The sequence below is a fragment of the Lampris incognitus genome, chromosome 11 (assembly GCF_029633865.1).
Source record: "Lampris incognitus isolate fLamInc1 chromosome 11, fLamInc1.hap2, whole genome shotgun sequence".
Classification (NCBI taxonomy): Eukaryota; Metazoa; Chordata; class Actinopteri; order Lampriformes; family Lampridae; genus Lampris; species Lampris incognitus.
Genome location: NC_079221.1, coordinates 56,369,320 through 56,393,973, shown reverse-complemented (window position 1 = coordinate 56,393,973; position 24,654 = coordinate 56,369,320). Strand labels below are relative to the sequence as shown.

Here is a 24,654-nt window from a genome sequence, read left to right as displayed (position 1 = left end):
GGGCTCACCGGTATCTCCCATTGTGGCCAACTTATATATGGAAGAGGTAGAACACAGGGCCCTGAACTCCTTCAGAGGAACACCTCCGAGCCACTGGTTCAGATATGTGGACGACACATGGGTCAAAATCCAAACACAAGAGGTGCAAGCGTTTACCAAACACATCAACTCAGTGGACAAGAACATTAAGTTCACAAGGGAAGACGTAAAGAACAACAGTTTGCCCTTCTTGGACTGTGACGTCCACATTGGGGAAGACAGGAGCCTCCACATTGGGGTTTACAGGAAACCTACACACACAGACCAATATCTACTTTTCGACTCACACCACCCGCTGGAACACAAACTGGGCGTCATCAGAACTCTCCAACACAGAGCTGACAATGTGCCCAGCAGCACTCAGGCCCAACGGGAAGAACACAAACACCTGAGGGGAGCTTTAAAAACCTGCGGCTACCCCAGTTGGACCTTTGTGAAAACTGCAACACGTTCCAGAAAGACCAACCAGGTGAGCGATGAGGAGAAAAGGAACAGAAGGAAGAACACAGTCATCCCATATGTTTCTGGGGTCTCCGAGAAACTCAGGAGAATTTTCAACAAACACCGCATCCCGGTATACTTCAAACCCAGCAACACACTCCCACAAAGACTGGTTCATCCCAAAGACCGTGTACCACACACCCGGAAAAGCAATCTGGTGTATGCTGTACAATGCAATGAGGATTGCACTGACCTATACATAGGAGAAACCAAACAACCACTACACAAACGGATGGCCCAACACAGAAGGCCAAACTCCTCAGGACAAGACTCAGCAGTCTATCTACACCTAAAGGAGAAGACACACTCCTTCCAGGACAGCAACGTACACATTTTGGACAGAGAAGATAGATGGTTTGAAAGAGGGGTGAAGGAAGCCATCTATGTGAAACTGGAAAAACCATCCCTCAACAGAGGAGGTCTGTGACACCACCTATCTCCCACTTACAATGCCGTCCTTTCATCTCTACCCAGGAGACTCAAGAAGCCTAGCCTCCAAGAACAACAGTCGTTCACTAACGGCTCCAACGACTCTCATGACCACTGAATAATGAAGTCGAAACTAACACCCCCAACGACCGTCGCTGCTAAACAAATGCAAATCAATAGCTCCGATGGCGACGGGCGCGGCTGGACATCGGAGCTCAAGAGAGCCACGCATAGCAATAGCTCTGATAACGACGGGCGCGGCCAAACATGGGTGCACAATAGAGCCACTCATATCTATGGCTCTGTTAGCGACGGGCGTTGGTAAACATCGGGACACAAAGAGCCACTCATATCTATGGCTCTGACAACGACTCCTAGAGGATAAATTCTGAGTCTCATCACCAGCCAGTCAGACTAGCTTGGTCTAGTTAGAAAGACACGAACTGAGGAAGCCTCTTGGATGAGAGGTGAAACGTCTTCACGGATATATACCAAGTCCAGTTGCACTTGATTCAACTCCTTTGGATAACCATGACCTGGATGAATGAGAACATTCACAGACATGATGCGGAACAATTTGGGTCTGACACCCTTAAAATGGTGAGGGAATATGAAAGGATGGCTCGGAAGATTGCAGACTACAGAAACCACTTGCGATTCAATCTGAGATACAGACAACACAGGCTCATACCCACTAGCCTGTGCCTGTGTACCACAATGAAAGGACATAGAGTAGACAGAATCATAGAGAAGGCACAGAATCAACTCCTGAATGAAAGAGTGAGACAGGTCCATTTCACTATTGAAGGGCTGAAGTAGAAATCTGACCAACTACTCCAGCAAATAACATCCCACTTGCCTGGTGCAGTCTTGGAAAGGATCACTGATTTCACCAAGAAAGCCCAACTATCTCAACACCACAAAACCAAAGAAAGGCAGACAAGGACACTAGCCAAGCAGATATACTTACCTGGAGACAAAAGACAGAACATCCCACACAAAACAGAACGCAGAACAGGTGGATCAAGAATCTGTCGGACAAGGTATTTACCCAGTCAGAGAAGGAGGTCTTAGCCAAAGGACTGAACTTCGCCATGACACCCAAACAACTACCTATAGTTGACCTCATCACATCCACAGAATCAGCCATAAGGAAAAACAACGGAAACCGAGGCGGAACAGCTTAGGTTAAAGGTATCAGCAGCTCTGTCCAATGCAAAACTCCTTCCTTCCAACCTAACCATGGAGGAAAGGAAAGCCGTGACAGCCCTGAGCAAGGATGAAAACATCACTATCCTTCCAGCAGATAAGGGGAGATGCACGGTTATCCTCAACACAACAGACTACCACGCCAAGATCACGTCATTACTCAGCGACACCCATACCTGTGAACCTCTGAGACGCGATCCTACTAGTGGTTACAAGAGGAGAATAATAGAGTACCTACAGAAACTACAGAAAGGAGGAACCATTGATCGGATACAATACCACCGTCCCTACCCACAAGATAACATTCCATGCATATATGGACTCCCTAAGATCCATAAAGATGGAGCCCCCCTCAGGCCCATCATCAGCAGCATAAACTCGGTCACGTACAACATTGCCAAACATATAGCCAACATCTTGACCCCTTTAGTGGGCGAAACACCTCACCATATCCAAAACTCCATTGACTTCGTGGACAAGGTCCAAGGCGTAAAACTGGAACCGGATGAAACCATGGTATCCTATGACGTGACCTCGCTATTCACCTGCATCCCAACCATGGAGGCTTTGGAAACTGTGAGGCAACATTTGCTATGGGATGACACTCTCCACGGTAGGACCTTTGCCTGAACACTACATTTTCCAATTTCAGGGCCCAGTTTTACAGACAGAAACACGGCTGCGCAATGGGCTCACCAGTATCGCCCATTGTGGCCAACTTATATATGGAAGAGGTAGAACACAGGGCCCTGAACTCCTTCAGAGGAACACCTCCGAGCCACTGGTTCAGATATGTGGACGACACATGGGTCAAAATCCAAACACAAGAGGTGCAAGCGTTTACCAAACACATCAACTCAGTGGACAAGAACATTAAGTTCACAAGGGAAGACGTAAAGAACAACAGTTTGCCCTTCTTGGATTGTGACGTCCACATTGGGGAAGACAGGAGCCTCCACACTGGGGTTTACAGGAAACCTACACACACAGACCAATATCTACTTTTCGACTCACACCACCCGCTGTAACACAAACTGAGCATCATCAGAACTCTGCAACACAGAGCTGACAATGTGCCCAGCAGCACTCAGGCCCAACGAGAAGAACACAAAACCTGAGGGGAGCTTTAAAAACCTGCAGCTACCCCAGTTGGACCTTTGTGAAAACATAACACGTTCCAGAAAGACCAACCGGGTGAGCGACGAGGAGAAGAAGAACAGAAGGAATAGCACAGTCATCCCGTATGTTTCTGAGGTCTCCGAGAAACTCAGGAGAATTTTCAACAAACACCGCATCCCGGTATACTTCAAACCCAGCAACACACTCCGACAAAGACTGGTTCATCCCAAAGACCGTGTACCACACACCTGGAAAAGCAATCTGGTGTATGCTGTACAATGCAATGAGGATTGCACTGACCTATACACAGGAGAAAACAAACAACCACTACACAAACGGATGGCCCAACACAGAAGGCCAAACTCTTCAGGACAAGACTCAGCAGTCTATCTACACCTAAAGGAGAAGACACACTCCTTCCAGGACAGCAACGTACACATTTTGGACAGAGACGATAGATGGTTTGAAAGAGGGGTGAAGGAAGCCATCTATGTGAAACTGGAAAAACCATCCCTCAACAGAGGAGGAGGTCTGCGACACCACCTACCTCCCACTTACAATGCCATCCTTTCATCTCTACCCAGGAGACTCAAGAAGCCTAGCCTCCAAGAACAACAGTCGCTCACTAACGGCTCCAACGACTCTCATGACCACTGAATAATGAAGTCGAAACTAACACCCCCAACCACCGTCGCTGCTAAACAAATGCAAATCAATAGCTCTGATAACGACGGGCGCAGCCATAACATCCGTACACAAAAAGCCACTCATATCTATGGCTCTGTTAGCGACGGGTGTTGGTAAACATCGGAACACAAAGAGCCATGGACATCTATAGCTCTGACACCGACTCCTAGAGGATAAATATCTGAATCTCATCACCAGCCAGTCAGACTAGCTTGGTCTAGTCAGAAAGGCACGAACTGAGGAAGCCTCTTGGATGAGAGGCGAAACGTCTTCACGGATATATACCAAGTCCAGTTGCACTTGATGCAACTCCTTTGGATAACCATGACCTGGATGAATGAGAACATTCACAGACATGTTTTTGTTTGTTCAGAGTGTTCCAGTTTTCCCAGAAGTAATTTGGATTATGGATTCCTCAACAGCATGTGGGTGATTTCTAACATTTTGGTAACTTTGTCCTAACTGTGTTTTTATACTGTTTCACTGTCTCACCATAGTGAAGACATATGTTCTGGTTGTCTGTTTTTGGTTTGATAGGTTCCTTGTTTGCTCTCTGAAGTTTGTAACATTCATTGTCAAACCACGTGTCATTGTTGTTTGTTTTGTTGGTGCTTCTATTTGAGGCCTTTAGGTCTGACAAAGAGGCTGAAATGTCAGATATATTATTAAGGCCCAGTTTACACTGTCATTGTTGCATTGAAATTTTTTTTTCCAGAAACTGGTCCAAGGGCGTAATCACACGAGGCACTGTTTCCTTGTACCGTGCCCAAACATGACCCCTCCCCCCAATCTCCTGCTGGCCGGCGCTCAGATTGCGCCCAAGCACATTTAACATTATGACAATGTGACCTTTTGTGTTGAGGAGAAGTGCTCTCGCAAAGCACAATGGAGGTCATGGTTTTCTTTACCTTGTGGCTCATTTGGAGCAGTTTTGGGCACTGTGGCTCACGACGTCTTTGTGCATGCTCAATAATCCACGTAAGAAAATAACCGAAAGTTCAATCAGTTCATCTGACTGAGTTTCCAGTTGAATGGTCCAGATGGATTGGTTCAGCTTGCTGTGAATGACACACGGCCTCTCACCCGCCTTACAGATTTATCAGTTATGCAGTGCAGTGATTTTCAGTAAATCATGCCACCGTGTTTTCTTTACACGGGACAGTAGCATAATCGACGTCATAACTTTTGAGTTCCGTGCTAGAGCGCAGATGGCAATCACACCAGATGCATACCATACCTGAGTCCAACTGAACCGTGCCCGAGCCCAACTCTTCAAGTGAGCCAGGGCACGGTATGCTGAACCCTGCTTGAGAATGGTACGGAGTGATCACACTAATCAAACAAACTGGACTTTGGGGGTCAAACGTGCTCAGGCATGGTACAAATCGCCTAGTGTGAGTGCACCCTAAAAATGGTTGTACTTGTTGCCTAATAGTGTTTTGGTAGGTTTCTACACTACTCCCCTCTCTCTCTCTCTCTCTCTCTCTCTCTCTCTCTCTCTCTCTCTCTCTCTCTCTCTCTCTCGCACTCTCTCTCTCTCTCTCTCGCGCTCTCTCTCTCTCTCTTTCTGTTTAGTAAAGATGGCTGACCTCCACACACCCTTGGTGTCCTACAGGTATTAATGAATAACCAGAATGTAGTGTTAATCTCTCTCTCTCTCTCTCTCTCTCTCTCTACAGCGAGTGCGCAGTAAAGAGGGCACTCTATCCAAGTCCTCCTCAGGCATGCAGAGTGGAGGTGAAGAGGAGCCGGACGAGGAGGCGCACACGCCCCTCCCTCCCCCCATGGAGATCATCAAAGACCCCTCAGCTCAGGACGAAAAGGTAGAGAGACACAGAGAGAGAGCGATAGAGAGAGAGAGAGTGAGAGAGAGAGAGAAAGAATAGAGACACAAAGACTTTGACTTTTTAAAAGCAACTTTAATAAAATGTCACAGTCACAGCAGCTTTGAATCAAAGAATCAGTCTAAACAACAATGAAACCCAGTTTCTAGCAGCCCACAGAAAGGACCTTGGTTAGAAACCGTGTGATTCATCACAGAGGTAAAAGACTTCACTGCAGCAGCTCCTTGTCATGCTCTCCACTGTAGGCCACCTGCTGGCTTGTTTAAAGACAGGTTATAGAGGACTGTCCACACTGGCTTCACACCGCTGCTGATGCCACGTTTTCCCTCCAAACTGTATTTTACTATTCAACTTACTTTTATTTAAACTTTTACACAACGTCTGTAGTTTGCTCTTCCCTTCACAGTATGCAGATCAGAGTCTTTTGTCTGTTTGACATCCAACAATACACCAGAACAACAGTGTAAATTTGGTAACAGTCCAAAATCTGGAAAAGGGTCCTCTTCATCCGAAAACGCCTCACCTTCCCAAAGCACTTTCAACAGTTCATTATCTGCTTTTATTAATTTCGCAGTCCTGCCATTTAAAATGGTCCTGACATGGTGAACAGATCTCATTCCAGTCAGTGCAGCCACAGCTTCAGTGTTCATAAATCCAGGTCCAGCTACAGCCCCTATCTGTCTGAGAGCTGTAGCACCAGCATAGCAGAGACTGTGATGGAGGCCTGGTGCTCCACTGTCCAGTATGTCCATTCCAGATCCACCGATCAGAGGTTCCTCCATTAACCAGTACAGGGAGACTGATGGCTCTAAATGTCTCTTTTTAAAAAGGAGCCAAGCCTTAAAAACCAGGCAAAGACGACAGATTTAAAAACCAAGAATCCATTAAAAACAAAGCAGCGTCGAGTCCTAACTTACTATGTGTTCTTCTCAAATGTTACTTGCAAATTCCTTCTACACTGAGTATTTAAACTCAGTCAGATATTTCTGTGTAAATTGGAAACTAAAATATGCCACTCTACTTGCTAGGTGTACCAGGCCTTGCCCCCTCCCTCCTTCCTTTGGGAGTAAAGCACAGTTTGAGTGCTCAATGCGTCTTATCCCAAAAAAAAGTCTACGAAAACTGCTGGTAATTTTGGGAGTAAACCAGTAGGTAGCTCCATACATCCTAAATGATGCCAAAGTGCTGATGCTACAAGGTTGATGGTGCCACAATTATTGATGACTAGAGTTCTTCATCTGAAAGACATCTGAGACAGCAGCCATTTCAGCTTGTTTAACCTTCCCTTCATCTTCTCTAACATGCCCTCATAGCTTCTCTTATATATGATATCTGATACCATCTTTTTTCCATCCCAAACCCCCCCCCCCAACAAAACTGGAAGACCACCAGACCAGTTTCCAACTGCCAGTGCTTCACTTTTTCTCCAGTTTACCTTTGCAGCAGAAATAAGACCAAAGTCAAACACATTTTTGTCAACAATATTATCAGGACCATGAGATCATCAGCATAAGCAGATAAAACATGAGCAGTTTTAAAACCTGGTAAAATTCAACCCTTTGTCTTGCACCTCTGTGTACAGTGAAGGGAACACTAAGCCCCCATTTATCTTCAATACACTCTGAATGTCTCAGTACAAAACCGTGGCTCATAGCAATGAGATGAGGGCTGAGACCAAACTGCTCCAAAACCTTCCAAAGGTAAAGGTCCTTAACCCTGTGAAAAGCTTTTTCTTGGTCTAATGAGATGAGACCAAAGTCTGTGCCCAAAGAACTGGAGACATCCAAAACATCCCTGATTAAAGACACATCATCTATGATGGGCCTACCAGGCACGCAGTCAGTCTGGTCCAGATGAATTCCTTCATCCATCACATGTTTCAACCAGTTAGTCATAGCTTTGGACAAGATTTTATAATCTGAACAGAGGGGGGAGACTGGACACCAGTTTTTAATGTCCTGAAGGTCGCCTTTCTTCGGCAGAAGAGTAATCACTACTCTCCTGCACCTCAGAGGCAGAGTCAGATTTCCAAAACGTTCATTGAAAGCCTCCATCAGGTCTCGGCCAAGTCCATCCCAGAAGGTCTTACAAAACTCCACAGGGTGACCATCAATGCCCGGTGCTTTTCCTCCATCCATCCCATGCAGGGTTGTATATCAGTCAATCAATTAAATCTTACTTTATTCAGACACATAGGTAGTAGGTCCATATTATTATATATTATATTAGCATAGAGCTCGCTCCTCTAAAACCAGTGGCTCCTCCAGCTCAGGGTGGTCATCTCTGGACACTGTGGGCAAACCCTCACAGAAACTCTAACAGCCATTCATTCTCCACACACTGTGTTGTGTACTGCTCAGAGTAGAACTGCCCTGCCTGTCTTCGGATTCCATGAGGTTCTGTGAGTTCTTCTCCATCAGCTGACCTTAAGGTGTGGATGTACCTGCTCTATCCATTCTTCTTCTCTGATCCAAAGAAAAGCTTGGATGGAGCATCCATCTGGTTGATGCTCTGGAAACGTGAGCCGACCAGTGCTCCTTGAGCTTTAGTGCCTAGTTGGTCAGCTAACAAAGCTTTTTTGGATTTGAGAGCTTCAATATGACCCCGATTTCCTGTGGACGCAATTGAATATTGGAGTTCCACTATCTCAATCTCTAGAGCTCTCAATGGTCTAGTCATGTTTCTCATGACATTCAGAGTGCTGACAGAGCTGCTTGATTTTAACCTTCCCGCATTCCCACCACCATCTCAAAGAAGCCAAACTGTTCTTTTCAGACCTGTGAATACTCCAGAAAAAAGCTAAAAACGTCTTTAAAAGTAGCATCACACAGCAGTACATTGGTGTTGAAATGCCAGCATGAACTCTTATTTTTTTACTTTTGTAATAAAAGCACTGTAGACTACTAAAATGGTCGCTAAAATGTACAGATGAAATGCTACCCATCTTAAATGCTAAAATGATATTTGAAACCATAAAACCTGTCTAGTCTAGCCGGTCTAGTCTAGCTGTCTGTCTTCACTGTACAACCTTCTCCAGATGTCCACTAAGTCGTGTGTCTTTATGGCATTATTAATTGCTCTTCGAGAGGCAGCATGAGGTCCAACATGATCCCCCTCTAAAGAATCATTTTGAGTACAATTAAAATCACCTCATAAAAACAAAACAAAATCACCCGAGCTACAGCCAGACAAAGTGTCACTTCAAGTATTTCTAAACTGCACTCTAGCTGAGCCAACATTTTGAGCATGTACATCGATAAACGTGAGTGTGAAACACTCAAACTTGGTTCTGACCACCATCAGTTTTCCCTCTAGCACTTCTTTAAGTTCATAAGAACTCGGTAGGAACCTTTTGGAGAAGATACCGGCTACTCCTCCACCCACTGAGGTCAGAGAGCTTCAAATGACTTCCCCATCCCACTCTGACCTCCAGTCAGTTTCTCCGGACCTGTCACTGTGTGTCTCCTGGACAAACGTCACATCAACTCTGTTCAGCTTCATCAGCTCATATAGCTGCATCCTTTCCCTGATGGCTCCGGCTCCATTTAAATCAAACCAGCCCATTTTAAAACCACTCATCAAGAAAATAGTAAGGAGAAAACCAGACAACACATACAGACTGACCAAAAGAAGTCCTTCATCTTGATTCTTCTCCATCTTCAGTCGGCTCTGGCCTGACCTTCACCACTAATGTCCTGCTCAGTAGAACCTCCTTCTCCTTAGTCTTCATTTTAGATCTGACCAAGTTCAGAAAAGTCACCTTATCCGGCAAGTATTTTTCCAGTTTCACTCCTTGTGCATTCTTTGTTTTCGGTAGGAAGGGTTTTATCTTCTCAGCCCACAAGTCTGCTGACTCGCGCTGTCTGCATCATCACTGGAGTCCCACTCCACCATTTCCCCCCCGTCTGTTTTGGTTTTCTTTGCTCGCTGTCGCCTCTTCTTTGCCGTTGAACCACTATTGTTGATTTCAGATTTTCTTTTCTGACGACTGACTGTCACACTGTTCTCCTCAGCTACAATATCCATATCTACACGTTCACTCAGAACCAGAACCATATCTATATCTACACTTTCAGTCAGAACCACAACCATATCTATATCTGCATGTTCGGTCAGAACCAGAACCATATCTATATCTACACTATCAGCCAGAACCATATCTATATCTACACGTTCAACCAAAATCATATCTATATCTACACATTCAGTCAGAACCAGAACCATATCTATATCTACATGTTCACTATATCTGCACATTCGGCCAGAACCATATCTATATCTACACTTTCGGTCAGATCTACACTTTTGGTCAGAACCATATCAATATCAACACGTTCGGTCAGAACCATGTCTATATCTACACTTTCGGTCAGATCTACACTTTTGGTCAGAACCATATCAATATCAACACGTTCGGTCAGAACCATATCTATATCTATACTTTCAGTCAGAACCATATCAATATCAACACGTTCGGTCAGAACCATATCTATATCTATACTTTCAGTCAGAACAATATCGATATCTACACTTTCGGGCAGAACCATATCTTTATCTACACTTTCGGTCAGATCTACACTTTTGGTCAGAACCATATCAATATCAACACGTTCGGTCAGAACCATATCTACATCTATTCTTTCAGTCGTAACCATATCTATATCTACACTTTCGGTCAGAACAATATTGATATCTACACGTTCGGTCAGAATCTCCTCTGGCCCAGCCACAGCTGTTTTACTGTCTTCCTTCTCCTCCTCCTCCCCTTCGATGTCTTCATCACCACCACCCGTCTCACTGCTCTGAGACTCACTTGCCTCCTTTCCTTCATCACTGATGACTTCACTGTTTAAAGCCTCTTTTTCTCCAACACCTTTACTCCCTTCCTCCCCTTTTCCACCATCTCTATTGTTGTCCCCACCTGTCTCCTCCTTCCTTTCCATCATCTCAGATCTGTCTCCTTGCTCTTTGTCTTCCTGCCCTGATGTTCCTTCTCCAGTAGTCTGATCAAAAGCTTCTTGCCATGCACCAGCAGGTTTCCCTGGACAGACTCTGACCACATGTCCCTCTTTACCACAACCAAAACATTTCATATCTTCTGACGTAGCAGACAAAGTGTTATCGAGCCCATCGATTCTCAGCCGACAAGACAAGTTTAACTCCTGGTTGCTGTTGTCCAGTCATGAATAACTGCCTCCTGTGAGACACCACATGCTTAAGTGAAGGAGACTCCACCCACACAGGATACTTTTTTAATGGGGGACGCTATTTCCCCGTGTCTGGAAAGCTCTCTCTCCAACACTTCATCTCTGGTGAAGGGGGGAGCACTAGACACCATCACCTCCCTGGTTGGTGCAGCCACAGGCAACACCGGCACATACGTGTCAGTCATTACAACGCCGTCTGTGATGACGCTGATGGCCTTCTCCACCTCATCCACAGAAATCATCACTGCTCCTTCATTCTGGCCGCAGATTTAACACTGTCGGCCCGACAACCTCCTCCACCGCTAACCCACACTCCTCCACCGCTAACCCACACTCCTCCACCTCCGCCGCTAACCCACACTCCTCCAACGCCAGCCCACACTTCTCCACCTCCACCGCTAACCCACACTCCTCCACCTCCACCGCTAACCCACTCTCCTCCACCGCTAACCCACTCTCCTCCACCGCTAACCCACACTCCTCCACCGCTAACCCACACTCCTCCACCTCCGCCGCTAACCCACACTCATCCACCTCCACCGCTAACCCACACTCATCCACCTCCACCGCTAACCCACTCTCCTCCACCGCTAACCCACACTCCTCCACCGCTAACCCACTCTCCTCCACCGCTAACCCACACTCCTCCACCTCCGCCGCTAACCCACACTCATCCACCTCCACCGCTAACCCACTCTCCTCCACCGCTAACCCACTCTCCTCCACCGCTAACCCACACTCCTCCACCTCCACCGCTAACCCACACTCCTCCACCTCCACTGCTAACCCACTCTCCTCCACCGCTAACCCACTCTCCTCCACCGCTAACCCACACTCCTCCACCTCCACCGCTAACCCACACTCCTCCACCGCTAACCCACACTCCTCCACCTCCACTGCTAACCCACACTCCTCCACCTCCACTGCTAACCCACACTCCTCCACCTCCACCGCTAACCCACTCTCCTCCACCGCTAACCCACACTCCTCCACCGCTAACCCACACTCCTCCACCTCCACCGCTAACCCACACTCCTCCACCGCTAACCCACACTCCTCCACCGCTAACCCACACTCCTCCACCTCCACTGCTAACCCACACTCCTCCACCTCCACCGCTAACCCACTCTCCTCCACCGCTAACCCACACTCCTCCACCGCTAACCCACTCTCCTCCACCGCTAACCCACACTCCTCCACCTCCGCCGCTAACCCACACTCATCCACCTCCACCGCTAACCCACTCTCCTCCACCGCTAACCCACTCTCCTCCACCGCTAACCCACACTCCTCCACCGCTAACCCACTCTCCTCCACTGCTAACCCACACTCCTCCACCTCCACCGCTAACCCACACCCCTCCACCCAACAAGAGAAACAGATCTTCAGTCCATGTTTCGTCATCAGTCTAGAGAGATCCATGACGCCACAAAGTACAAAAAACCAACAAACTCTAATAAAACTAAACAACTAGTAGAAATACACACCGCAATCATTTAACACCGTAACTCACTCTGCAGAGACCAACACTCACCCCACACTCCCACCTCCACTCCCAGCATGCCCTCAGAGAGACCGACAGACAGAGACAATGAGAGAGAGAGACACACACACACACACACACACACACACACACACAGACAAAGACAGAGAGACAGACAGACAGAGGGAGACAGACAGAGAGCGAGAGAGAGAGAGACAGACAGACAGACAGACAGACAGACAGACAGACAGACAGGGAGAGAGAGAGACAGAGAGAGAGAGAGAGAGAGAGAGAGGAAGAGGAAGATGCACATTGACAGATTCCCTGAACCAGTTGAATCTTCAGTCAAACTTGTGTTTTATGGTTCATGTTTTTCAGATGGTTTGGATCTGAATGCTGTTTATTTATTTATTGGTTTGGTTCTTTTGAATGGTTCAGTCTCTTTAGTGTTGAGTCCAGTCCAGATCCTGTCTGTCCACCCTTGATATCAGCTCCTCTGCAAACTAACAGATCTCCTTTCCTATTTACACACTGTTTACACACACTTTTCTCCTTTTCCTCTGTTCTTCTGCCTCTGTCCTTCCTCCTCCTCATCTGTCCTGCTGCTTCTGTCCTTCCTCCTCCTCATCTGTCCTTCTGCCTCTGTCCTTCCTCCTCCTCATCTGTCCTGCTGCTTCTGTCCTTCCTCCTCCTCATCTGTCCTTCTGCCTCTGTCCTTCCTCCTCCTCATCTGTCCTGCTGCTTCTGTCCTTCCTCCTCCTCATCTGTCCTTCTGCCTCTGTCCTTCCTCCTCCTCCTCATCTGTTCTTCTGCCTCTGTCCTTCCTCCTCCTCATCTGTCCTTCTGCCTCTGTCCTTCCTCCTCCTCATCTGTCCTTCTGCTTCTGTCCTTCCTCCTCCTCATCTGTCCTTCTGCCTCTGTCCTTCCTCCTCCTCGTCTGTCCTTCTGCCTCTGCCCTTCCTCCACCTCCTCATCTGTTCTTCTGCCTCTGTCCTTCCTCCTCCTCTTCTGTCCTGCTGCTTCTGTCCTTCCTCCTCCTCATCTGTCCTTCTGCCTCTGTCCTTCCTCCTCCTCATCTGTCCTGCTGCTTCTGTCCTTCCTCCTCCTCATCTGTCCTTCTGCCTCTGTCCTTCCTCCTCCTCCTCATCTGTTCTTCTGCCTCTGTCCTTCCTCCTCCTCATCTGTCCTTCTGCCTCTGTCCTTCCTCCTCCTCATCTGTCCTTCTGCTTCTGTCCTTCCTCCTCCTCATCTGTCCTTCTGCCTCTGTCCTTCCTCCTCCTCATCTGTCCTTCTGCCTCTGCCCTTCCTCCTCCTCCTCATCTGTTCTTCTGCCTCTGCCCTTCCTCCTCCTCATCTTTCCTTCTGCCTCTGCCCTTCCTCCTCTTCATCTGTCCTTCTGCCTCTGTCCTTCCTCCTCCTCATCTGTTCTTCTGCCTCTGTCCTTCCTCCTCCTCATCTTTCCTTGTGTCTCTGCCCTTCCTCCTCCTTATCTGTTCTTCTGCCTCTGTCCTTCCTCCTCTTCATCTTTCCTTCTGCCTCTGTCCTTCCTCCTCCTCATCTGTTCTTCTGCCTCTGCCCTTCCTCCTCCTCCTCATCTGTTCTTCTGCCTCTGTCCTTCCTCCTCCTCATCTGTTCTTCTGCCTCTGTCCTTCCTCCTCCTCATCTGTCCTTCTGCCTCTGTCCTTCCTCCTCTTCATCTGTCCTTCTGCCTCTGTCCTTCCTCCTCCTCATCTGTTCTTCTGCTTCTGTCCTTCCTCCTCCTCATCTGTCCTTCTGCTTTTGTCCTTCCTCCTCCTCATCTTTCCTTCTGCCTCTGCCCTTCCTCCTCTTCCTCATCTGTCCTTCTGCCTCTACTCTTCCTCCTCCTCCTCATCTGTCCTTCTGCCTCTACTCTTCCTCCTCCTCATGTCTGTCAGTCTACCTCCCTGCTCACCTCCCTCCAGCCCTCTGCGGAGGTGCCCAGTGCTGCAGAGCTGGTTAGTGCCATAGAAAAGCTGGTTAAAACCAAGATGGTGAGTCAGGCAGCAGACGGCAGGGTTGCATGGCAGGGTTGCATGGCAGGGTTGCATGGCAGGGTTGCATGTCTCTGTGTGCACGTGTTGGACATGCATCTGTGCATCGACTCGGTGTGTGTCTGGGATGTTAGATGTGTGTCTGTGTGTTGTGTATTTGTAGTGATGTGCTTATAATGAAGGTGTAGTGCGATCCTGGATGTAGACGTGTAGCACAGAATCCTGTGTTTGTGTTTGCATGTAATTGCCATGTGTTGTCGTCTTTGTGTGTGTGTAGACATTGAAGTGTGTCTCCATATCCGTCTCTGTAATCTGTGTATGATGTCCTGAGATGTCCATCGTCTGGTTGTTCTCTGGTGGTCTGTCTGGCCCACAGAGCAGATCCATGGTGGTGGTTAGGAACCACCAGATATCTCTGTCTCTACATTTCACATCACATTCTGTTAAAACACAGATGAGCTCAGTTCTGAATGTCCCACTTGTTTCATTTCTAAAACTCAAAGGAGACCCAGAAGAAAATTGAGACTTGTTGGTTGGGCTTCCGAGTGGCATGGTGGTCTATTCTGTTCCCTACCAACACGGGAATCACCGGTTCAAATCCCCGTGTTGCCTCCGGCTTGGTCGGGCGTCCCTACAGACACAACTGGCCGTGTCTGCGGGTGGGAAGCCGGATGTGGGTATGAGTCCTGGTCGCTGCACTAGCGCCTCCTCTGGTCGGTCGGGGCATTTGTTCGGGGGGGGAGGGGGATCTGGGGGGAATAGCGTGATCCTCCCATGCGCTACGTCCCCCTGGTGAAACTCGTCACTGTCAGGTGAAATAAGGCGGCTGGTGACTCCACATGTATGGGAGGAGGCATGTGGTAGTCTGCAGCCTCCCCGGATCAGCAGAGACCGGGACAGCGCAGAAGAGTGGGGTAATTGGATGGGTACAACTGGGGAGAAAAAGGGAGAAAAAAAATCGTTGATTTTTTTTATAGTGTAGCACCCTCCAGAGGTGAAGAGTGGTAGTTACACTCTCGGGGCTTCACATGTGGTTGGTTCATGGAAACTGGTTCTGAACAAGAGGAGGAGAGTTCATGTTTACCCTCCAGGTGAAGCCCGGTAGATCTGAACCGTTTCTCCTCCTGTCAGAGTCTGGAACCAGGAGCGTATCCCGGCTTCTCCTCCCTGCCTCCCTCTGAGCACAACGCCTCGCCCCCGCCACGCAACCCCGAGCTGGAGCAGCGAGCCAAGGCTATGAGGGGACGGATGTAAGTACTACCATGAATACTGCTAATGCCACTACTGCCCCTACTGCTATTGCTACTACTATTACTACTACTAAGGCTATAGGGGATGCATGTAAGTACTACCATGACTAATACTGTACTACTACTATTACAAATTTTACTATCACTTTTATTACTTCCACTGCTACTTCTATGAATAGTGCTACCAGTAGTACTACTACCAATACTATTACAAATATTACTCTTACTAGTGTTACTAATATTAGTAATGCCACCACGAATGCTACTGTTACTACCACTACAACTGCTACTACCAGTGCTACTACAACAAATACTACTAATACAAATACGGCTGTCACTACTATTATTACTACAAATACTACTATTGGCACTATGAGTCCTATTACTGACACCGATAAGTCCTTTACTCCCAACAGTACTGCTAATCTGAGTTAGTCCTGCACTATGAGAGGGTGAATGTCAGTACTGTAGTATATAATACAGGATTATCGCATATTTCTGCTACCGCCATGGTAAACTGGAGCAGACAGATGCTCTATGACAGTATATTAGTATATAATCATAGTATTATGTAGTTAGTCAGTATCTTATTGTAGGGTTATGTAGTATACTTGTGTACTAGTTACACAGTACTCTGCCCCCCTCAGGTTTGTTCTGAATGAGCTGATCCAGACGGAGAAGGACTACGTCAAAGATCTGGGCATCGTGGTGGAGGTGAGACCTTCATCTGAACGGAAGTTCATCACACTAGTTTTATCTGATGACCTTTAAATTCACATTATTACATAGTTAACAAACCGTGTTGCCCTTCATAACGATGGCGTGTCGTTTGAATAGTAATTATCTCAGACTCGGTTTGGCTGTTTATTGATTTGACTGGTTTGGACGAGATGTTTCATCTGCAGACTGATTCCGACCCTGTGAAAGAAAGAGAACGAGGTAAAACTAAAGGGTGGTACGACAGGAGCCAGATACAGCTGCGTACTGTCAGAGTTAGCTTAGCAGCTAACCGCTAGTCTGCATACAGACACCCCATTAAGACGGATCAGCCTGTGGAAGAACTGGTCAGATGGGTGTCTTTCACCCTGACACAACCTAGCGGGCCATGGCTGAAGTGTTGCAAGTCAAACATTATTATAAGATTCCTGTTATTAAAATATTGTGTTAAGGGCGTCCGGGTGGTGTGGTGGTCTATTTCGTTATCTACCACCACAGGGATCGTCTGTTCAAATCCTCGCGTTACCTTTGGCTTGGTCGGGCGTCCTTACAGACACAGTTGGCCGTGTCTGTGGGTGGGAAGCCGGATGTGGGTATGTGTTCTGGTCACTGCACTAGCGCCTCCTCTGGTCAGCTGGGGTGGGGGGGAGGGGGAACTGGGGGGAATAGTGTGATCTTCCCACATGCTACGTCCACCCTGGTGAAACTCCTCACTGTCAGGTGAAAAGAAGCGGCTGGTGACTCCACATGTATGGGAGGAGGCATGTGGTAGTCTGCAGCCCTCCCCGGATCAGCAGAGGGGCTGGAGCAGAGACCGGGACGGATCGGAGGAGTGGGGTAATTGGCCAGAAAAGAAAAGAAGCAGGACTGGTCTGCACGACACGTGTCCGGTATGTGTGAAAAGAGTGAGGCTGTGGTCGGTGTGTCAGAAACAGTCGCGTGTCTTCCCCCCTGCAGGGCTTCATGAAGAGGATCGAGGAGAAAGGCATCCCGGACGACATGAAAGGAAAAGACAAGATCGTCTTCGGAAATATCCATCAGATCTACGACTGGCACAGGGAGTACGTCCACAACGCCAGACCTGAACTCACAACCCCAACGGCTTCACATGAGGCCTTCCACATAACCACACCCGAAACACCAGCACACACCGACAGGCCATCTGTTAACTCTGACCTGCACGTTGTTCCTCTGAACAACTCCAGTCTGCTTATCAACAAGATCCATTTCTGTGTTGTTTGTCAGTAATGACATCTGGTCAGTTCCTGAGCCGATCTGTTTGAAACTTCAACCTTTATTTATCTAAGGAGGGTTGACAGCCCATCACAGTATCAACCTTTATTTATCTAAGGAGGGTTGACAGACCATCACAGTATCAACCTTTATTTATCCAAGGGGGGTTGACAGCCCATCACAGTATCAACCTTTATTTATCTAAGGAGGGTTGACAGACTATCACAGTATCAACCTTTATTTATCCAAGGAGGGTTGACAGCCCATCACAGTATCAACCTTTATTTATCTAAGGAGGATTGACAGACCATCACAGTATCGACCTTTATTTATCCAAGGAGGGTTGACAGCCCATCACAGTATCAACCTTTATTTATCTAAGGAGGGTTGACAGCCCATCACAGTATCAACCTTTATTTATCTAAGGAGGGTTGACAGCCCATCACAGTATCAACCTTTATTTATCTAAGGAGGGTTGACAGCCCATCACAATATCAACCTTTATTTATCCAAGGAGGGTTGACAGACCATCATAGTATTACCAGCAGCACTTCATTCACATCCACACCGCCCAGTAAGACCAGCCTGCTGCTGCTGACCACTAGAAGCTGACCAGTACAACCAGTCTTCTGCTGTCTGTTACTGGGAGTTGTCCACCATGCTATTTTTGACAGTCTGGACTTGAATGCCTTGCTTAAAGGCAGCTTGTCATTTTCACTGGAGGGATGAGTGTGACTAATTCACTTTCCTCACCCGGAGTCTTCTCCTCTCTTATTTAGCTTCTTTGTTGGGGAGTTGGAGAAATGTCTTGAGGACCATGAACACTTGCCTCAACTCTTCATCAAGCATGTAAGTACAGGAGGTGTGTGTGTGAGAGAGAGAGAAACAGAGAGAGAGAGACAGACAGAGAGACAGACAGAGAGACAGACAGACAGACAGACAGACAGACAGACAGACAGACAGAGAGAGAATATTTTGGCCAGTCATTACAAGTCAAGCAGCACGGTGGTGGCACAGTGGTTAGTGTGGTCGCCTCACAGCAAGAAGGTCCTGGGTTCAAGCCCTGGGGTAGTCCAACCTTGGAAGGTCATCCCGGGTCGTCCTCTTGTGTGGAGTTTGCATGTTCTCCCCGTGTCTGTGTGGGTTTCCTCCAAGGGCTCCGGTTTCCTCCCACCGTCCAAAGACATGTAGGTCAGGTGAATCAAAGACATGTAGGTCAGGTAAATCACCGTACTAAATTGTCCCTAGGTGCGACTGTGTGTGTGTGTGTTTGTGTGTGTGTTTGTGTGTGTATATCGGCCCTGTGATGGCCTGGCGGTCTGTCCAGGGTGTCTCCCCGCCTGCCGCCCAGTGACTGCTGGGATAGGCTCCAGCTTCCCCGCCACCCTGAGAGCATGATAAGCGGTTCGTATCATGGATGACTGGATGGATGGATGGATGGATGGATGGATTACAGGTCACCCAGTTAAAACATTTTCTTATCACTCTGTGTCCCTCAGTATCTGTTGTCTAAATGTGTGTGTGTGTGTGTGTGTTTTGCAGGAGAGAAGACTTCACATGTATGTGGTGTACTGTCAGAATAAGCCCAAGTCGGAGTTCATTGTAGCCGAATACGACACCTATTTTGATGTAAGTGATGCTATGATGATGTCACGATGATGCCATGATGATGGGACGACTCTGTTCCTCTCACTCTATTTCTAAATTTCTATTTCTAAAAGTATGAGAAATCTACAACGTGTGTTTGATCCCAGTAAAATGTAAGTAAGCCTGGTTTCCTGTCCTGATTGAAAGCAGCCTGTCATGTGGTCCACATCCCGCTACAGCCTGACGGAGGATTTTTACGTCACGGTTGTTTGATGAAGATTTTTTTATTGCAGTTTTTGTCAAAGAAATGAACCAAGTCTGAGTTGTGGACTAGCAGCAGGTCTCTGGTGTGGTGACACTTTTCTCTGAATGGCAGAAGAAGACTGTAGGAGTTTAGTGAAAAGTGGAGAGTCATCACTTTTTATTTTTCTGATGCAGTAGATGTTGGTTTAATGAATAAAATACAAATAAAATCTCCATCATGATAGCAGGTATTGCATTTTAAAAATAAAGCAATACTTACACAAAGAGTTTAAAACAAGTGCATGATATATGTCAGACTTACTACATGATATAAAAATGATAGAGGAACATGACATATAATCTTATCCCCAGTCACCCCCACCCCCACCCCCACCCCACTTGTCCCATCTACAAGCCGGGATGTGCTATGTAAGAGGTATTTCGTCCCTGGAGTGAAACAGGAAAGTGCTGGATGTCGGGTTTAGGATGTAGAACAGAAAGAAAAATTGGTAAGTCGGTTGATAGAAACCGGCAGATCTTCACAGGTTATATTACAGACATAAATCAACAAAAAGCAGAAGAGAATGGGGCAATAATTCTTCAGTTTGGCTGGAGATTCTTAAAGTATTTCAGGAAAGGTCCCACACCTTTTGGAACTCGTCCTTGGAGTTCCAGGCTGAGTAGCGGATCTTTTCCAGGTTTAGACAGGACATAATATCGTTCAGCCACTGAGCGATATTGCACGCCTGGCCAACAGAGCAGCGAAGGACAATATGCGGCGTTTGGATGGGGTCAGGTGTACGTCATCTTTGCCAGTAGTGCCAAACAGGGTGACCAGAGGGTTAGGTTCTAGTTTGAAATTGAGGGTTAGGGATAAGGTTTGGAAGAAATCTTTCCAGTATTTTTCAAGTCTAGGAAATGCCCAGAACATGTGGATAAGGGAAGTATCATCCCCTCTACATTTGTCAGAGATTGAACTCACATCAATGACGGGCACAGAGGGATGTTGAATAACCAGCCTGAATATTGAATTCCATATATCATCTGACAGTGAAAGGCTTAAGTCCTGCTCCCAGGCAGTTTGAATCTTGTCCAGAGAGGCATGTCTTATACCTGCGAGCTAGTCATATATTGCAGATATTAAACCTCTATGTGACAGGTGCAGACTAAGGAATGCATCAGCGGTGGTCGTATCAGGTGCCTCAGGGAAATTTGGTATCTGAGAGTGGACAAAGTGTCTAATTTGCAGATAACTGAAAAAAATCCTTATTTGGTAAATGGAACTTTCCAGAGAGTTGTTCAAATGACGCAAAGATATGGTCTATAAAAAGATATCTGAAGCTCTCAATACCCTTTCTGTGCCAGTCCTGAAATGCAGAATCAAGTAAGGATGGTTGGAAGAGGTGGTTGGATGAAATAGGACTAGAGAGAGGAAAAACGTGGAAACTAAAATGTTTTCTGAACTGAGCCCATACTCTCACGGTGTGTCTGGTGACTGGATTATCAATTAACTTATTTGGGGGGGGAAGGAGTGAGGACCCAAGCAGTGCTGGGATGGAAAGGATTTTGCCAAAGTTCAACTCCGTTGCCACCCATGATGGACAGTCAGCTTGATTATGAAAGTGCGACCAAAACGCAAGACAGCGTATATTATCCGCCCAGTAATAGAAACGGAAATTGGGCAGTGCCAAGCCTCCATCTCATTTGGAAGATGGACTTTGTTTAGCCGAGGGTGCTTACCCTTCCATATATAGGATGATATAACTGAATCTAATGAGACAAAAAAGGATTTAGGGATGAAGGTTGGTATAGACTGAAAAAGATATAAAAATTTAGGGAGAATATTCATTTTGATTGAGTTAACTCGGCCCACCAGGGATGTCGATAGGGGTGACCGCTGCGTTAGGTACTGGTTCACATGTTTTAACAGGGTAAGGACAGTTTCTTTAAAAAGACACTTGTGTTTTCTTGTGACTGTAATACCAGGGTAAGTAAACTGATTTTCCACAATCTTAAAAGGGAGGTTGGTATACTCTGACATAGGTGTCTCCCCATTCACGGGAAAAAGTTCACGTTTGTGTAAATTTAGTTTGTATCCTGAGAACTGTCTAGATTGAGTGAGTAATGACAGCATGTGGGGTAGGGAGGTGTCCAGGGTTGATATGAAAACCAAAAGATCATCTGCATAAAGGGACACTTTGTGTTAAACTCCCTTCCTCCAAATCCCTGAAATATCCTCGCAGCTACACAGTGCAATTGCTAGAGGCTCTATGGCCAGATTGAAAAGTAGTGGACTTAAGGGGCACCCTTGGCGAGTTCCCCGTTGGAGATTAAAAGGTCATGACTGCTGGGAATTGGTGAGGATTGAAGCAGTGAGGCGCAAATATAATAATTTTATCCACGTGACAAAACCGGGTCCAAAGTCAGATTTTTCTAAAATTGCAAACAGATACGTACACTCCACACAGTCAAATGCTTTTTCCGCGTCTAAAGAAAGGACACATTCAGCAGTCATGTCCGAGGGGGAACACAAGTATCAAATAGAGGCGTGTATTAAAATAAGCGTGGCGGTTTTTCACAAAGCCGGTTTGATCATCAGATGTTATTGATGGTAGGATGTTCTCCAATCTACGGGCCAAAACTTTAGCTAAAATTTTGGCATCAACATTTAATAAGGAGATTGGCCTATAGGAGGAGCACTCTGTTGGGTCTTTGCCCTTCTTTGGAGTTAAGGCAATGCATGCTTCATAGAAGGATGCTGGAAGTTTACCTTGCTTAAACGAATCAGATAGCACCGAGCTTAACTGAGGTGAAAGCAATGAAGAGAGTGGTTTAAAAGATTCCACGGGGACCCGTCAGGGGAAGAGATAGCTGCAGCGATTTCCTCTTGTGATGTGGACTCCTCTAGTCTGGACTTGCTGCTAGGAGAAAGTGTAGTGATGTTTAAACGTAGTGGGGAAAAACGTGTGTGTATGTGTGTTTGTTTGTTTGTTTTCAGGGTATTCAGCAGGACATCCAGTCCAGACTGACGATCAGTGATTTCCTAATCAAACCAATCCAGAGAATTACCAAGTACCAGCTACTACTGAAGGTACAACACACACGCACACACACACTCAAATATACTCCTACTCCAAAGAGAGTAAGTATCGGCGTTTGCTTCCATCTGGAAATTGGTCTTTGGCCTCACTAGACAGAGATATCAGTCACAAAGTGGACGTACAGTCATAGTGAATGTGAAATGTGACATGAAAGTCTGTCTCTGTCTCAGGACTTTTTAAAGTACAGCACCAAGGCGGGCATGGACTGTGAACAGATAAAGGTAAAACATGAACTACGTTTACAGAACAGAAGGTAAGAACACAGGAAGCAACCCGAGTCATCAATACCCCTCTCTCCGTCTGTCTGTCTGTCTCTCTCTCTCTCTCTGCTGTCCCTCCATCTCTCTCTCTGTCTCTGTGTGTTGCCTATCAGAAAGCAGTGGACTTGATGTCTCAGGTTCCTAAGTTGTGTAATGACATGATGAACCTGGGCAGGCTGCAAGGATACGAGGTACAAAGCCCCCCCCCCCACACACACACACACAGACAGACACACACACACACACACACAGACAGACAGCTAGAAAAGATGTGTGTGTCTTCAGCTGTCTCAGAGGGCTCTAGTGTGTGTCTGGAGTCCTGCACATCTCTTTACGTCCTGCAGTATGGAAGTAAACAGTGTCTTCTGTCTGACGGTTGCTATACTGACTTTGGCTGGTTTCAGTGGCGTTTTCATAATCGCACTACAGACGCCGTTCAGTCCAAGGAGAGTTGTGGCTTTTACACAACTGGCCGACGTGTGTTGATGTGAAACCTTTTCTCTGAAGCAGCGGACAGAATAAAGACAAAGAGGAAACAGTCCATGTCGAGGTTAGCAGGGTTTGTGGACCCTCAATATGGACTGAAGTCATCTCTGACCAATCAGAAGGCCTGGCTGAAACCAACTGCTGTGTGTTATCCAATCAGAAACCGTCTTTCATACGTGATCCAGTATAGAGAGACTGGTAGAGAGACTATGGCTCATTATGTCAGTTTGTTGATGGAGAGAGAGACAGCTGCTGAGTCGTTAATTCTGCTGTCTGTCTGTCTGCCTGTCTATCTGTCTACCTGTCTGTCTACCTGTCTGTCCATCTGTCTGTCTGCCTGCCTGCCTGTCTGTCCGTCTACCTGTCTGTCTACCTGTCTGTCTACCTGTCTGTATGACTGTCTGTCTGTATGGAGCATCTACTGTAAGACAGACAGTCAACACTATATGACCACCGTGCCCTTTCTGATGTGTGTGTGTGTGTGTGTGTGTGTGTCTGGTGTGTGTGTGCAGGGTAAACTGACCAGTCAGGGCAAGCTGCTGCAGCAGGAGACGTTCTTCGTGACGGAGCAGGACTCGGGTGTTCTGTCGAGGTCAAAGGAGCGCCGCGTCTTCCTCTTCGAGCAGATCGTCATCTTCAGTGAGCTGCTCAGGAAGGGCTCGTCCACGCCCGGCTACCAGTTCAAGAAGAGCATCAAGGTACCCAGCAGGCCAACCTGCCCAACGCACACATGTACAACACACAAACCACATGCTAACCAGCTACACAGCACACATACAACACACAAACCACATGTTAACCAGCTATACAACACTACCAGTTCAAGAAGAGCATCAAGGTACCCACGCACACATGTACAACACACAAACCACATGCTAACCAGCTACACAACACACATACAACACACAAACCACATGTTAACCAGCTATACAACACTACCAGTTCAAGAAGAGCATCAAGGTACCCAGCAGGCCAACCTGCCCAACGCACACTTGTACAACACAAGCCACAGCACACAAGCCACATGCTAACCAGCTACACAACACACATACAACACACATACAACACACAAGCCATATGCTAACCAGTTACACAACACACATACAAAACATAGACAACACACAATACAACACACAAACCACATGTTAACCAGCTATACAACACTACCAGTTCAAGAACAGCATCAAGGTACCCAGCAGGCTAACCTGCCGAACGCACACATGTACAACACACATACAACTCACAAA

General features: G+C 46.9%; 1 protein-coding gene across 1 annotated transcript in view; it reads left to right on the top strand.

The window, feature by feature from the left end:
- kalrna (kalirin RhoGEF kinase a) overlaps positions 1–24,654 on the top strand; it is a 96,785-nt gene that overhangs the window by 40,682 nt on the left and 31,449 nt on the right. Inside the window, exons 4-14 of the mRNA XM_056289644.1 lie at positions 5,664–5,807; positions 14,435–14,530; positions 15,662–15,780; positions 16,428–16,494; positions 17,455–17,558; positions 18,510–18,579; positions 19,273–19,359; positions 22,559–22,651; positions 22,832–22,882; positions 23,035–23,112; positions 23,920–24,105. Of these exons, the coding sequence (XP_056145619.1) occupies positions 5,664–5,807; positions 14,435–14,530; positions 15,662–15,780; positions 16,428–16,494; positions 17,455–17,558; positions 18,510–18,579; positions 19,273–19,359; positions 22,559–22,651; positions 22,832–22,882; positions 23,035–23,112; positions 23,920–24,105 (1,095 nt within the window). The remainder of the gene's footprint in view (positions 1–5,663; positions 5,808–14,434; positions 14,531–15,661; positions 15,781–16,427; positions 16,495–17,454; positions 17,559–18,509; positions 18,580–19,272; positions 19,360–22,558; positions 22,652–22,831; positions 22,883–23,034; positions 23,113–23,919; positions 24,106–24,654) is intronic.